The sequence below is a fragment of the Psammomys obesus genome, unplaced genomic scaffold (genome assembly GCF_907164565.1).
Source record: "Psammomys obesus unplaced genomic scaffold, mPsaObe1.curated_primary_1811, whole genome shotgun sequence".
Classification (NCBI taxonomy): Eukaryota; Metazoa; Chordata; class Mammalia; order Rodentia; family Muridae; genus Psammomys; species Psammomys obesus.
In genome coordinates, this window is record NW_026591918.1 from 6594669 (window position 1) to 6611602 (window position 16934).

General features: G+C 43.1%; 1 protein-coding gene across 3 annotated transcripts in view; it reads right to left on the bottom strand.

Annotated features, from left to right (window-relative positions):
- Positions 1-16934, bottom strand: part of Cacna2d3 (calcium voltage-gated channel auxiliary subunit alpha2delta 3) — an 818761-nt gene that overhangs the window by 65132 nt on the left and 736695 nt on the right. For all 3 annotated transcript variants that reach the window (XM_055612383.1, XM_055612382.1, XM_055612381.1), the window contains 3 exons: positions 15907-15968; positions 14772-14816; positions 2419-2481 (listed from right to left, as the gene is read on the bottom strand). In XM_055612383.1, the coding sequence (XP_055468358.1) occupies positions 2419-2481; positions 14772-14816; positions 15907-15968 (170 nt within the window). The remainder of the gene's footprint in view (positions 1-2418; positions 2482-14771; positions 14817-15906; positions 15969-16934) is intronic.

The window sequence follows — 16934 nt, forward strand, 5'->3', positions numbered from 1 at the left end:
TGTGTGTGTGTGTGTGTGTGTGTGTGTGTGTGTGTGTGTGTGTGTGTCTTGGAGCTGAAAGAAAGCAGAGGCAGATTTTTAAGACTCCCGGAACAAAAAATGGAATGGCTGAGACAGTCAGAGCAGCTGTGGGGTTACAAAACCAGTGAGCAGACGGGGAGGTCTCCACAGCACATGGGGGCTGTTGCATAACATGTGCTCAATTCAGAAATTAAAAGGTATGTGTGTGCACAAAAGCACACGCACACACACACACACACACACACACACACACATCCTTGGACAGGCTAGGCATTAATCTGTACATAATCCCTTCTGATTAAAATGCTACTTCATATATACAAAATGAGACCCTGGAAGTGCTTCCTAAGCTGTAATAAAATAATGGTTTTCAATGCCTAGTTGATCTGCTTAGGGAAATAGAAGAGTCCGTTTCCTAAGCTCTATGAGGTTCTTATACTTGGCATGGTGGAACAAGGATTATCATCCTCCTGCATGGTCTCCAGACTTCTGGAATCACTGATAGAAGTGTCCCAAGGGTAAAGCGCACAAGCGTTATAAAGGAACATGGCTTGCAGCCACGGCCTTCTTGTGCCAGCATCCTGGAATGTGCCAGTACGGAATAGCTGAGAACCCCATCTCTAGTCTGGGTATATGGCTTGTGAGGTGGAGAAGGTGACATTACAATAGGAGCATAATCATATTTGTTCCTTAGGCAATATATTAACCAAATCCCAATTCCATCGCACTTAGCCTTCGTGACCTTGGTCATACTTTTCCAGGGTTTGCAGGCATGCAAGTGGGGCAGGGAGAGGGAGGCGGCAATGATTTTCACACTTCAGAAAAAAAAATCAGGAAGAGAAGGAAGGAAACATCTCTCTTACTGACTACAAAGTACTCTGTTTCCACTTCAGGGGAATTTGGAAATGCTTACATGGTCTGTGGGCATGTATCACTGCTGTGAGCAAGAAGGACATCTGTGTTTCATGTGTGTAAATACGCAGTATCAATGGAACTGGTTGTTAGATGGAGAAGAATTATCCTAATTGGGGTGCAGGAAGCCAGAGAACATCAAACAAGCCTGAACCAAGCACGCTGGCTGGCCCCCTATTTCAGGGAGGGAAAAGGTTTCCTGCAGGAGCCATGGCTTTCTGAGTAGTTTTCTGACCAGGCCAGGGCTTACAGTGGAAAGAAGGGCTCTCAGCCCTATACGGCTGTGGTAGGATGACAGAACTCCTATGAAGCAAGGACTTTGCCCCATAGGTTCTTCAGGATCTCCGTATTCCTCTGAGTCAAATGGGCATGTTACCTTATGCTGTCTCAGAGACTGCCCTTGTTTCATGGGCTTTTTTATCCTACCTAATGCCATTAATAAACCAATGCTTGGTGACCACCAAGCTGTGTGTAGGCATCAGGAGTCTAGGGAACATTTAAACACTCTTGGGGAGAACAGAAATGGAATCTTATTCTTAATTTTCTGAAGTTACTATTTCTAAATGAGCAAATCTCTATGCTTGGATCTTACAGAGCCACATTTAAAAACAATGAACTAATTTACTAAGTGTGAATGGACCTATCAAATCGTTGATTCCTGAAGCATATTGGATGATTTTTAAATAGAATTCATTTGTGTATGAGTGTATGCATGAAGGTTAAATATCAGAAGGAGAAAAATCTCCTTAAAGTTTCCCAAACTCTTTAAAGCACCTCCACCCTGCAGGAAAAACTTCATTTAAAAAAAAAAAAATCTATGTTGTGTATGTGTGTGTGTCTGTGTGTGTGAACATGGAAAAGTGTGTGTGTGTGTGTATGCATGCACATTTGTTAGTACACACACACACACACACACACACACAGGGTGCCTGCATTTGTCATAGCATACATACTGAAAACAGCGGACGACCACCTTAGATGTTGACGGCTGCCTTTTACCTTGTAGAGACTGCCATTCTTTGTTGGTAACCTGTAAACTTCCAGGACTTGCCTGTCTGTGCCTCCCACTTCACCAAAGGAGCACCATGAATTTGGATACACACCGTGGCAGCCAACTTGACATGGATTCTGGTGATTTGAACCTAAGTGAGTGCTTTACCCACTGAGCCATCACCCCAGCCTTAGGCAAATTTTCTCTTGTAGCCCAGACAACTTTGAGGCAAAGAATTCAATAAGTTTAACGCTTATGAGTACAGGAAAAGACCCTGGGCTCTGCCTCCCTGCCAGCTCTATACCAGAAGGTAAAAGCGCTTGGAGGGGCTGCTGAGGCATAGGCTGTGACATTCTGAGAGAAATTAGGTTTATGATACGCCATTGCCTTTCACATATTGATCGTCATCTTCAAATCTTGACTCCAGAGTTAGTCCCTCCTGGGGCCAGGTGCTATCTGATCCCCACATGGAATTGGGAGCGCTTTTCACTCACCTGTGTGTAGTCTTCAGACACCAGAATGAATCCATTATTGTCTATGAGGTAACAGTTCACAGTCTAGAAAATCAGAAGGCACACTTCACTTTCAGGTCTCAGACAGCTTTTACACAGAATGACGTATTTCCAGGCTCAGAGACATCCCCCCACTGCCTTTTTGTGGGGGAGGGGAGTTGAATTACAGGAATTAAAAATACTTGCTGGCTCTGTGAGTTAAGGTGATGGTTAAACTAAAGCCAGGGTTGACTCTGCAGAACTAAGGAAATTGAAACAAGGAAACAAACAGCAGAACTGACCTTGGAAGACTGGGAGAGGGACACAATGGACACGCACAGGAAAACGAAGAATTGCAGTTTGCCTTCTGAATTCTCTTTATAAGACCTGACTATTTCTCAGGAAGAAAGTGTTCAGAGACCCTCAGGCTTTTATTTGCAGTGGCTGCAGTGCCGGCCATTTGGAAATCCAAATGCCAGCACAATGTCATTACTCTAATGATGTATTAATGAAAACACCGTGTCAGCCGGGGACCATCAGGGGACCAGGTAATACTTTTTAATTTGTTCATGGACTGAGGCATGGGGGAAGGGCAACCCTCTGTGAAAGGGGCCCCTCAGGCCTCCTAAAGGCTTTCAAACTGTGGTTTTAATTGGGAGCTGGATGTGGGGGCAGGGCCGCTAGCTTTTGGTAGCTCAGACTTATAAATTGTGGGGAGCAAGGTAAGGCAAACAAACCTCTGCTTCCCCCATGTTCCTTTAATCTCCCGTGAACGGCTTGCTACAGGCGAAGTTTTAATTACAGTGCTGTGGAGTTTAAACTTAAGGCTTAATTCTGTCCTTGATGTAACTCAGTTTCTATTTATTGCAGCTTTACATACCGACGGCAACGTTTAATTTGTAACATATCTTTACCCTGAGCTAAATTCCGCTTAGCTCCAGGCCACCATGGAGCTGCTGTTTGCTGGGACATTGGCCTAGGCACCAGGTTGTTTTTTGCCAGGTATGAAAGATCAGCAGTGAGGAGGTCAGAAAGATCTGCCTTATACTTCTAGACATGGGCTGGCCAGCTCTTTTTTTGAGGGGGAGGATTACGGGTTGGTTTTTCAGACAGGGTTTCTCTGTGCAGCTTCGGCTGTCCTGGAACTGGTTTTGTAGACCAGGCTGGCCTGGAACTCATAGAGATGTGCCTGCCTATAGCTCCCTGGTGCCTGCCACCCCTTCTGGCCTACAGCTAAAGCTCTCCACAGCAGTCTCAGGTGCTCAGATGAATGTCAGAGCTTGGCTTCATTCATCCCAGCGGTCAGATGGATGCTTGCTACCTGTTGACACTGATTGTTAGAGGAGGCTCTTAGCCTCAGGGACACTGCCACCACCTTGAGGAGAATCACAATAAACTCTAGGTCTGCTCAGCAGACAGCATTTAAGAAGCAGTCTCTTGAAGCCATGCCTCTGAGGTGGTAGCCACAGGCTTTATGTGGCTTTGTTTTTAAACTTAGTTGAAATTTGGTTAAAATGAAGATAACGACACACTCAGTTGGTGGATTACCTGAGCTATATATAGCTCACGGTTCCATAAGTACTGTGGTTAGTGCTTTTACAGGTCCATCGCTGTAGGAAGTTATCTTCATCACCAGCTGGGATTACGCTAGTTTGCCGTGGGCGCTACTCTGTTAGCACTGGGTCACATGGTAGATCCACTTGCAATGTCATGATGTTTATTTTGCAAACACATACGTCCCCAAAGCTTAGAGCCCATGCCATTCAGTCAATTAGTGTGTACTGGGCATGGAAGACAATTCCATATTCATTTATTGATCAGCCATTTCCTCTCCAGTGCACAGAGTCCAATGTTCCCATAGTCTCTGCCTCAATTTCCTACTTGGATAATTAATTCATTCATCCCTACTCAAACGTCCGTGGCATCACCTTTTTAAAAAAATCTCTGGTCCATATAGGAATCAAGGTAAATTAACAAAAATCAACTGGAGACTTTTAGAGAGAGGCACAGTATCATGAAGTCCACAGGAGTGGGGATAGAGGAGAAGTCCAACAGCATAGGGCTGGGTCAGAAGGAAAACTATCACTGTAGAGGAAGCATGGAAAACGCTTTAAGAAAATGGCTTCTAAAGGAGGGTACCCAGAGAAACTCCCTCACCATACTGGCTCTATTTCATAAGGTTTCTTTGGAAAATACAGTTGCAACCAAATTTTAAGAATAAACACATTTTCATATTTATTCCCCAGAACAAAGTTTCACTAAAACTTGTTGTCAATGAAAACCTCTGGTTCCTGCCAAGATTGCTTCCTGTTGTTCTCCCAGGGACAAGTGCTGGCTGGAAAGTAGGGGGACACTAGGACACTAGCATCTTAGGCTTGTGACATGGTTCTCCCCAAGCCCTTCTCTCTTCTTGGGTGGAAAGAACAGAGCTAGAGTTCTATACTCAAGGTGGAGGCTGCTTCTTAATTCAGTGTCTGTGGTGTGAGGGGTCTATTTGTATGGGCATGTGGATGTGTGCATCCAGCTCAGAGGAACATGTTGCTTTCTGCCATATTGCCTTGAGACAGGTGGCGTTACAGAATCAGAAGCTCACAGTGACATCTAGGCTGGTGGGAGAGGGCGTTCCAGGCATCGGCCTGTCTCCACCATGCCCCCTGCTCAGCTTCTGACCTGAGTGCTGGGATTCGAACTCTGATCCTCATACTTGCACAGCAAGCTTTCTTACTCACTGAGTCATTTCCCCGGATCCCTCCTCTTTACAAATTTTGTTTTGAAAAACAAAACAAAACAACAACAACAACAACAAAACAGAAAAGAACAAGAGACAAAGAGATGAATGGTAAGCCTTTCTTAGACTACGACTATCACAGGAAGAATTTCTCTCATAAAATATGGTTGTAAAAAAAAAAGGAGAAGAAAGAGGAAGTGGTAGAGAAATGGAAGAAGATGAATTTGAAAAAGAACAGCAAGCTTGCCTCATAGAAGCCTTTGTTTTCATATGGCCAGGTAAGGAAGTTCCCCTTGGACGGATCAGAAAACTGAGGTCCACGATCACACAACAGACCCCAAGCTTATGGGGTCTGAACCCAGTGCTCTGTAATCTCAGATCTCTGTCTCCACTACATACAGCTGGCTACCCCCCTTCCAGAAGATGCCTGGGCACAGTTAGTGCATCAAATCCAGTTTGCTGATGGAAGGCTTTCTTTGAAGGATGAAAACATGTAACTTAATAGACAGCAAAGCCAGATCTGGTCTGCCAAAATGACCTCAGAGAAAGAGACCACAACAAAGCAGAAAGTTCAGGCCATCTCCACACCAAGTACCTGGTATGCTACAGCTGAGAACAAGCAGCTTGTGTCTGCTGGACCCTATTGGCATGTTGCTGAGATCCCTGAGCACAGCAATTCTTAAGCTAATATCTGAACCCAAGATAGTAATCAGGGTTTTGTTTGTTTGTTTGTTTGTTTGTTTTTCCTGTGTGTGCCTTCCGCTGCCTGAGGAACAAGCTGTGGTAGAAAGCACAAAAGCCAGAAGACAGGCTAGACTCTACAAAAACACTAGTTGATTCAAGATCAGGGTCAGATTTAGTTTAGATCCTATCAGATAGAGACGGAAGAACCAGGAGGCCCCAGCTGCCCAGTCTCCAAAAAGCATCACTTACTGTACTCCAGATGGTGCGTACTGCTGGGCACACTGTGGGGGACACATCTGTTTTCTCTGTACTGAGAACACTGGGATCCAGGAGGACATAGCTTATTTCTTCTTGGTCCATGTTATCTTGTTACTGGTTTTAGATGTACTTTTTCCTGGTTCTATGAAGATACTAGGATAGAAGCTAGCGGCAGAGGATATGCCTTGTTGATCTGTTTATGGTCAAGTTTGAACTTCAAAGTTCTGCTGATTATAAAAAGATTTGTTCACTCCATTAGGCAAGAACCAAGTACTGCCAACACTGGGGTTGACAAGTCACCAAGGAAGGTATAATACACTCACTGGTGTTGCTTACAGATGGAGACCTAAGCTGTTGGATCTAGAAAGTGTCATTATATTTTGAATACAGGTAGTGCTCTTTGTCTACCTGTAAATACGGAAAGGCGATTTTAGTGACCATATGACTCCCGGAACAGCCTGTCTGTCAACAACTCATGAATTAAATTATGGCCAAGGGGTACAGTAGCCTGGAGCCTGCACTTGGAATGAGAGAGTCCAGTGCTAGGTGTGGGGAACAGCTGGGACGAAATCACCCTCAATCAGGTCTGATCAGTTGATTTTTCATGAATATGACACAAAAGAAACAGGAATATTTTCCTAGCTTTACCTCTTCATATCACTCCCTCTAAATGAGCCCTGGTGTCTTGAAAGATGTCTGAACATCACCATGTCCCTAAGAATCTAGTAATAGGATGAAGATCTGGGAGATCAGGAGCTTTACAGTCTGAGACACAGGTTCAGTATGTATTCCACAGCCATTTCTGGACACTGCAGGATGAGGTTGGTCTTAAAATGTGGAGACAGGAAAAAGAAGAGTGAGAGGCAGAAAGAAGTTTTCTGTTTGTTTGTTTTACTCTTTCTACAGTGATCTGCTGATTCAGTGTTGCTCAAAAAATTTGATTCGGGTCCACTGAGGCACACACCCAGCTTTTCTCTGGAAATCCTGGTGTGGCAACTCAGAAACTGCAGACCAGAAGGAAAAGATGATGGGGTGTGAGTAGACATGGTATCCCCCTGGGGCTGAGATAGGAGCTTTGGAACCAGAGACTCTGACTGTAGATATCAGCATGCCTCTGATCAATGCCTTTGGTAAGACACCTACTGCAATTCAGTGGAGCAGTGAGAAGGCCTGAAGGGATGACCATCTGAATGGAGGTTGACTACCTTGGCTGGTGACAAGCAAGATATTAAGGAATGTATAACATCTACCCATCACTGAATACTGGTCACCTACCATGTATCCTTTTCTGAGCATCCTCATGCCATAGTGCTACGGTTTCTCACAGAGGTGTGGCACAGTTTCTAACAAGAGATCCTGGGGTGGGGACGGGGCTTTGTGCTGTTTGTTTCAGAAGGGTGTCTCTGCTTGTTTTGATTTGATAGTTGCCCTACAATGAGAAGACACAGCCGAATTCACTTAAGCTCAGCACTGTGCAGCATGACAATTTTGATGGTTTTCTTTGGGGGGGGCATGGAAGAAGAAGGAAGAGAGGGGTGAAGGTATGAAGGGAAGGAAGGAAGAAAAAAAAAGGAAGGAGACAGACAGATAGACCAACAGACAAACAGAGAATGAGCAGAATCTTCCATCTGAGGGTGAGTGAGGCTTGGATTTCTCCGGCACACATAAGTGTCACTCCTCAGTACCTTTTCTTCAGTCTCCCGCCAGATCCCTGGCGTGTGACAGTGGAGCACACTGACCTTGCATTCCCCATCACTTGCTGTGTCTTCTCATTATAGGGCAACTATCAAATCAAAATACCAAATTTTGATTTGGCTGCGGAGAGCACAGTGTTAAAAGAGCTTGCTTTACATGCATAGGGATTGGTGTGCAGACCTCTAGAACCTAAGTTAATGCTGGGTAGAAATTTAAGCTCTTCGACAACTCCAGCCTTAGAACGCAGAGATGGGAGCTCTCCAAAGCAAGATGGTTTGGGAGACTATCCACAACAATGAGCCCCATTGTTAAGAGACCATTCTCAGTGAATAAAGCACAAGATCAAACTAAGATGATTCCTGACACCAGCCTGGCACCTTCTGTGCACACACATGCACAAACACAGGGAAGAAAAAAATTACAATATTTTCAAAGTCATTGCTTATAAACGGATAACTCTGAAAATACATGTCTGGTAGGAGTCACCTCTGTTCCTCTCCATACTAGCTATGAAATAATTCTCCAGCCTATCCACCTAACAGCCTGGCTATTACCAGATATAAAGGCATCCAGTTGCTTAGAGGTAGCCCTGTTCAGCTCTGTCCTCATTCAAGGCATTTTTCATATATCAGAGGAAATTCCTTCCAAGACTTCCAAAGTCTCCGTGTTTCATAGGCCACACCAATCTGTCTCTTTGAAAGGAGTGTAGAGTACATTTATCATGAAGATTTTGACCTCTCACAGCAAACCCGTTAACCTTCCTCTATCTTTGTAAAATACTGGTGTTGTCAATAGGTGGTGAAGTTGACGGACAGGTGAGTAGGCCAAAAGTGGCTGTTCTGCTGGGTCCTACAGAAATGGTAGGTGAATGTGGCTTTTCTATGCTCAATGCCAACCATTCTTCTTTGGTCAGCTTGGAACCCTTGCAGGAGTGTTGTCTACCTGTAAGGCCTTAATTATACCTTGTATATTGTTTCCAATGTCCTTTATTTCCCCATCTTTTGTTGGTTTGAGTGTTGTCTCCTCAGAGAGGTCATCTCTGACCAGTGTGCATAAGCTTCTTCACAGCATATACCTCAATTGATTAAAAACAAAACAAAACAAACTAACTAACAAACAAACAAAAACCATGTATTTCTCCTGCTACCGAGTAAGTGCCATGAAGACAAAGACTTCCTGTGCTGCTTTTTGAGGTCAGCCAGACACATACTTCCAAGAAGGACTCAGTCCATACATCATGAAGGAATGTATGAGTGCCTGAACAATTCTTTTGCAGGCTCTATAGCTGACATTCACCCTGGTGGAATGGAACTCCTTGAAGCTCTTCTTCATCTCCATGATTGGATCCTGCCAGTCACATGCTTCCAGCTCTTACTGGCAAACTAAAGATGTCCTCCCACAAGTTAGAAATATATCTGTCCAGGTACATTACCAAACTCATTCTATGAAGCAACAGTCACCCTGATACCTAAACCACACAAAGACCCAACAAAAAAAGAGAACTTCAGACCTATCTCTCTTATGAACATTGACGCAAAAATACTCAATAAAATACTTGCAAACCGAATCCAAGAACACATCAAAGATATCATCCACCACGACCAAGTAGGCTTCATCCCAGGCATGCAAGGATGGTTCAACATACGGAAATCCATCAATGTAATCCACCACATAAACAAACTGAAGGAGAAAAACCACATGATCATCTCCTTAGATGCTGAAAAAGCATTTGACAAAGTCCAACACCCATTCATGTTTAAAGTCTTGGAGAGATCAGGAATACAAGGCACATATCTAAACATAGTAAAAGCAATATACAGCAAGCCTATAGCCAACATCAAACTCAATGGAGAGAAACTTAAATCAATCCCACTGAAATCAGGGACAAGACAAGGCTGCCCATTGTCTCCATATCTCTTCAACATAGTACTTGAAGTCCTAGCCAGAGCAATAAGACAACTAAAGGAGATCAAGGGGATACAAATCGGAAAGGAAGAGGTCAAAGTGTCACTTTTCGCAGATGATATGATAGTATATATGAGCGACCCCAAAAATTCAACCAGAGAACTCATCCAGTTGATAAACATCTTCAGCAAAGTGGCAGGATACAAAATCAACTCAAAAAAATCAGAAGCCCTCCTGTATACCAAAGACAAAAGGGCCGAGAAAGAAATTAGGGAAACAACACCCTTCACTATAGCCACTAACCACATAAAGTACCTTGGGGTGACACTAACCAAGCAAGTGAAAGACCTGTTTGAGAAAAACTTCAAGTCTCTGAAGAAAGAAATTGAAGAAGATCTCAGAAGATGGAAAGATCTCCCATGCTCATGGGTTGGTAGGATTAACAATGTGAAAATGGCCATCCTGCCAAAAGCAATCTACAGATTCAATGCAATTCCCATCAAAATACCAACTCAATTCTTTACAGACCTTGAAAAAAAGATTCTCAGCTTCATATGGAGAAACAAAAAACCCAGAATCTCCAAAACAATCCTGTACAACAACAGATCATCTGGAGGTATCTCCATCCCCGATCTCAAGTTGTACTACAAAGCAATAGTAATAAAATCTGCATGGTATTGGCATAAAAACAGAAAGGAGGATCAATGGAACCGCATAGAAGATCCAGAAATATACCCACACACCTATGAATACTCGATATTTGACAAAGAAGCCAAAACCATTCAATGGAAAAAAGACAGCATCTTCAACAAATGGTGCTGGTCCAACTGGATGTCCACATGCAGAAAAATGAAAATAGATCTCTATTTATCACCCTGCACAAAACTAAAGTCCAAGTGGATCAAAGACCTCAACATAAAACCAGATACTCTAAATCTGTTAGAAGAAAAAGTGGGGAACAGCCTAGAACTCCTTGGCACAGGAGACAACTTCCTGAACAGAACACCAACAGCACAGGCTCTAAGAGCAACAATCAATAAATGGGACCTCATGAAACTGAACAGCTTCTGTAAAGCAAAGGACACTGTCATCAAAACAAAACACCTGCCTACAGATTGGGAAAGAATCTTCACTAACCCTTTATCTGACAGAGGACTAATATCCAGTATATATAAAGAACTAAAGAAGCTGAAAAGCAGCAAACCAAGTAATCCAATTAAAAAATGGGGAACAGAGCTAAACAGAGAATTCTCGACAGAGGAATATCGAATGGCAGAGAAACACTTAAAGAAATGCTCATCCTCATTAGCCATCAGGGAAATGCAAATCAAAACAACCCTGAGATATCACCTTACACCCATCAGAATGGCCAAAATGAAAAACTCAAGGGACAACACATGCTGGAGAGGTTGTGGAGAAAGGGGAACCCTCCTCCACTGCTGGTGGGAATGTAAACTGGTAAACCACTCTGGAAATCTATCTGGCGCTTTCTAAGACAATTAGGAATAGTGCTTCCTCAAGACCCAGCTATACCACTGCTAGGTATATACCCAAAGTTTGCTCAAGTACACAAAAGGGATATTTGCTCAACCATGTTTATAGCAGCTTTATTTGTAATAGCCAGAACCTGGAAACAACCCAGATGTCCATCAACGGAGGAATGGGTACAGAAATTATGGTATTTTTACACAATGGAATACTACTCAGCAATCAAAAAGGAGGAAATCATGAAATTTGCAGGCAAATGGTGGGACCTAGAAAAGATCATCCTGAGTGAAATATCCCAGAAGGAGAAAGACAAACACGGTATATACTCACTTATATAGACCAATAAGATATAATAAACATAATGAAATCTGTACACCTAAAAAAGATAATCAAGAGAGCGGACATAGGGTAAGATGATCAATCCTTGTTTAGAATGACAGATGGGATGTGCATTGAACGTATGACAGGAGTCTACTGAGCGCATTGGAAAGACTCTAACTAGCAGTGTTTTCAAAGCAAAGACTCATGACCAAACCTTTGGCAGAGTACAGGGAATCATAAGAAAGAAGGGGAGTTAGTCTGATGAGGAAAGGATAGGAGCTCCACAAGGACCAAAGATATCTGGGCACAGGGTCTTTTCTGAGACTGACATGCAACCAAGGACCATGTATGAATGTAACCTAGAACCTCTGCTCAGATGTAGCCTGTGGTAGCTCAGTAACCAATTGGTTTCCCATAGTGAGGGGAACAAGGACTATTTCTAACAGGAACTCAATGACTAGCTCTTTGGCCTCCCCACCCCCCAAGGGAGGAGCAGTCCTGTTAGGCCACAGAGGAGAGCTTTGCAGCCAGTCCTGAAGATACCTGATAAAACAGGGTCAGATGAATGGAGAGGAGGTCCCCCCTATCAGTGGACTTGGCAAGGGGCACGGTGGAGAGGAGGGAGGGAGGGAGGGACTGGGAGGGAATGAGGGATCGGGACACGGCTGGGGTACAGAGTTATAAAATGTAACTGATAAGAAAAAAATAAAATACAAAAAAAAAAAAAAAAGAAATATATCTGTCCACACACCTCAGCCACCCTTACTCCTACAGGGGCCTAGAGTGGGCTGATAGGAAGACAAAGGACTTATAGACTCCCTCAGCCACTGAGTTTCTGAGCAGTCTAAGAAAATGGACCATTCTCAGTATGGCAGCACAGACAGAGGCACAGCTTCAGGATAAGCCATGGGGGACTTCATGATGGGGTAAGGGGAGGTGGGGAAGAGATAGGGGCACAAGATTGCTTTGTGGGCCTAATTAAAACTTGTAAAAAGAGTGGCACATGTCAGGAATGTGCTGGAAAAAATGGCATTGGGTCTAAGTGGGAAGGTGGGGCTGGCTTTCCCATTAAAACAATGTCAACTGGTTGCTGAGAGACAAAACTTAATAGACAAAAGGAAAATGGATGAAAATTTCCAAGTACAAACTGCAGCAAACAAACAACAAAAAAGGATCAATTTAAGGCTTACTTTTCAAAGTATTTCAAAGAGTTTCTCCTTTAGGCACAAGAGAATGATCATGGAACTAATGAGGGCATTGTGGTCTATGTTTATTGTGCCTTAGTATATGTGCCATTGCTAGCTAGGGCTTCAGCCCCAGGGAAGCCACTACTCTATGGGAAGAACGGTTTGGTGCATATTTGGTTTAAGGCCAGCAGTAGTGAGTGTGGTGACAGGACAGATTTTTTTTTCACTTTTCTCCATGTATTGTTCACCCTGACTCTGTATATTTCTACCCCTACTGTGTAGCTGAAGAAGCACGGGAAAAGAAAGGTTTTGGCAATCATCTAAGCTGTTATCTCCTTTCAGAGTCACAGTTAGAATCTCAACAGTCTAACTCCATGGCTTGTGCCTTTAAACGCTAGGCCACACCACCCTCACCACCAGCCAAGGAACAAACACTGGCTGCTTCCAGGCCCAGGTGGAGATGTATCTTCACTTACCTTGATGTGGAGATACACCTAGGTGATGTGAGTTATAGGGAAATTATCACCTCTTGCTTTTATAGAACTGATCAAACAACTATGCACATGTGCTGCCCACCACCCATTCATCGAAACAAGTTTCCAAAGTACCATCCATCCTTCCAGCCAACCAGCCATTTTCTGTTCTCTTGTAGCTTGGATTTTCAACAATACCTGCTTATAGGCTCTGACATACCCTTTGGTGCCGTCTGAGCACTCCAGAGAGGCAAGAGGTTGGATAGAGTTCCACACAGCAGCTATCACTAACACTCTGAAGTGTCTGAAAGCCAGGGGGGAAATCTGAGCTCCTCTGGCTATCCTATATCCCCAAGCTTCTTGAAAAGGGTGTTGATCATTCCTCAGGGAAAATTGTTTTTGATCTGATGATCAGAATAAGTTGGGCTTCTACTGAAAACATGACAGATTGTCTTTTCTTCTGCAGATAGGGAGACTCATACAATGATAGTGTTATGATAACAATTTTTCTTTTAAACTGGCAGCTAGACCACTGGGAAAAAAGCACCACGCCTTTTTTTTTTTTTTTTTAATCTAACTCCATCCCTCCATCCTGGATTTCCTTTGATATTTATGTTCTTTTTTTTCCATTTGCCTACTAAAAATCAACTATACTCCTAACCTATGTTTTCTGGTAAACTTTCCTGAAATCCTTGTGGTAACCAGAAGGACTGTAAGTATCTGATTATAAAGTTTAGTTGATGAAGTGACTGGTATTTACCTAAAGCAGAGAGAGGGAGAGCCAACCTAAGCAGAAATGTCTCCATAATTTATTTGTTTTAAAATATGGGGCAGAGGGGCGCCATGCTGGCCATGACAAAAGCTAAGTCAAATGCATGGACTTAAGACAGGGACACATTAGTTTCTTCCATTGCTGACATAAGTAATTCAAATTCCTCTCCCCAAAAGAGAGAGAGGGAAAGGGGAAAGTATAGTGGCATCTCAGGTAGAAGCAGCTGTGAAAGAATAAAAACTGTGTTTCACAGTTTTTAACTCCAGACTTGAAGCTTGCTAATTACCACTCATTTATCTCATCTTTGGTTTTCTTTTCTTTCTTTCTTTCTTTCTTTCTTTTTTTTTTTTTTGTCAGATTCTTGCTATACAGTCTTGGCTGGCCTTGAACTCAGGATGCTCCAGCCTCCACATCTTGGCTGAGCTATGGGATTAGAGTCATATACTACTTTGGCTTGCTTCACCTTTGATTTTCTTAGCTATTAATAGAGGCAATAGTTCCTGCCTACTTCACCTATTGTTCCGATGGTGAGAAGAAGATGAGGCATGGACACAAAGCTTTGGGAACTCTAATGTTATCTTTAAACGGGAGTAAGTGTCTATTACATCCTTCAAACAAAACACCAACCTTTTAATACCACAGTCTAGGAAATACCTAAAGCATATTTCTCTGGCTGTCAGAACCAAGCTATGTGATTGGGGGATGGGGAACAAAACAAATGCCCCCCCCCCCGGTTGTTCTAGTGATGTGTCAGAGCTGGCTCTGTTCACAGCAACATTCCTCTGTCAAAATGCACTGTCTCACACTTCCATTTGGCCAGAAACAAGAAGAGGAGGGTACCTTACCTCATCATCACAGCTTATGGAGCATTTGCCATCCAGGGAGGCACACTATGGGGAAGGAAACAAGGGAACCATGTTACTGGGCCGTCCCAGCACTCACTGCAGCTGCTGCTTAGCGAAGGAGGTCATGGCCTGTGATGCAAGTACCAGGTTTCATCCAAAGGGAACGTTTCAACATAAGACTTGGCCTCGCTCACCAGAGTCCGTATGAATTCAGAATCAGAGTAGAAAAGACAGAATGTGGGGAGTGTTGGCTCCTTTCCATCCATCTTAATTTATGTTGTCATTCAGCACTGATGGTATCTCTTAAAGATCTCAGATCTTTTGGTAACAAAAGATATAATTATGTAATTATTTAATTTAAAACTATTTCTCAATGACTTTAAAAGGAAACTCTTGTTTATGTTCTTAGATTATAGTTTCCTACCATATCATAATTGAAAAAATGATAAGCTCCTTCTGTGTCCATCCTTGGATGGGTGTCTAGGTCAGTTCCATATTGTGACTAGCTCATATTAAACATGGAAGTGCTGCTGGTTTGCCTTTTGTGTGCTGATTTTACTTTTTTTTGAAATATACTCCTAATGTTTTGAACTGGACCGGTGGCAGTAACATAATGGCTGCCATTTCTGTTGGCTCCTGGACAGATGCCCCTGCGATGTCTTAGTCCATAGAGCAAAGCAAAGAAGAAGAATGTCCTGGGTTTTCTAAGTCCAATAGCCCCGTGACGTCCTTTGGCCAGAAAGGCAAATGCACATTTTTACAAAGCAGGTCATATGATGGCCTTCTACAATGCCATCAAGGAGAAGTACAAATAACTAGTGGGTCCTCACAATATGATCAGAAGAAAGTCACAGTGAAAATAACAAAAGGCCCCGATTTTAAGAAAGAAACTCCTTTTGTAAAGTTACTCTCTTGATCTCATAATTCAAACAGTTCCTAGGAGTAAATCCCCTGCTCGGCCCAGCATGTGGTGTCTAACTTGTTGACAGCCTGTATTTTGCAGTGAAATGAGGAGCTGGCCATTCACTTTTCAAACATTCAGCAGAAATCTGGCATGTTTGCCCCAGCTACCCATATGGGGACACCTGTATGGCAATAGTGCAGTAAATGCCTTGAGATGCCAACTAGAACTTACCTGTCTGCTGGCAGTCCAGAACTTCCTTTGGAAGAATTCAAGTTTCATCTGAATGCCTACAGCTGGGACAGATTAAAAAAAAAAATTAGAGATCCTTTTACCCAACTATTTCATATTGTCATTGGAAATTATCCATCATGGCAAGATGCTGACATAAGCATACCAGAAATAAAGCCTACCAGTGAGCCCTACACCTATGATCTTACAGCTATGACCTTTCTTCTTGTAGGTAAGGAAATCTCGAGGATCCCTGCACTCGGACCTCAAACACAAACTGAACTCAGCCTAGATGTTCTTTATAGAGGTATTAATTCAGTATGCATTTCTAAATTTCATACATTTGTAGTACCAACACAAGCTGACATAGGTCATAAAAATATCTGGAAGCTAAATATCTCTTCAGTTGTCTGTTTCAGCTATCACTTTCGAAGCAGTATATTCTGCATGGTTTTTGTTTGTTGTTAGTTTGTTTTGAAATACAACATCTGAAAGGTGGCAGTCATGAGGCCAGTATTTGCAGTGGAGTCACTTCACTGTGCTGTGATTGGCTTCCCTGGCCCCAGTGCTCTTCTTTTCCCAGGAGATGGAGAGAACAGACAGCCTATGCATCTGTGGAACTCTTTCGAATGCAGCAGTGAAGGCTGGCTACAGTGACAGACACTGAGAGGGAAGAGACTTTAGGCAGGCATTTGGTGGGACCTTAAAATTAGTGCATCTCCCTCCAGGAAACCTTATAGCATAACTCAGAAAGCAAAGTGGTCAGGGCCTAAATCTCATCAGATGCAGATAACACTTTACAGGAGTTCAAACTACGATTGGGCGGAAGCAGCAGCGGTAGGGGTGGGGAAGATGTACCCTCGTGCAGTTCTGCACACTATCTTGGTGTGTATGGCCTCTCCAGGGTTTCCATGATGTCTGCACATTGCCTGTTGCCATTTACCTTTCCTCCAACACTGATGATAACCTCAAACTAAACAATAAGAGCACCAAGTAGTTAAAAAAAAATCACAGGTGATAGCATAGCTAGA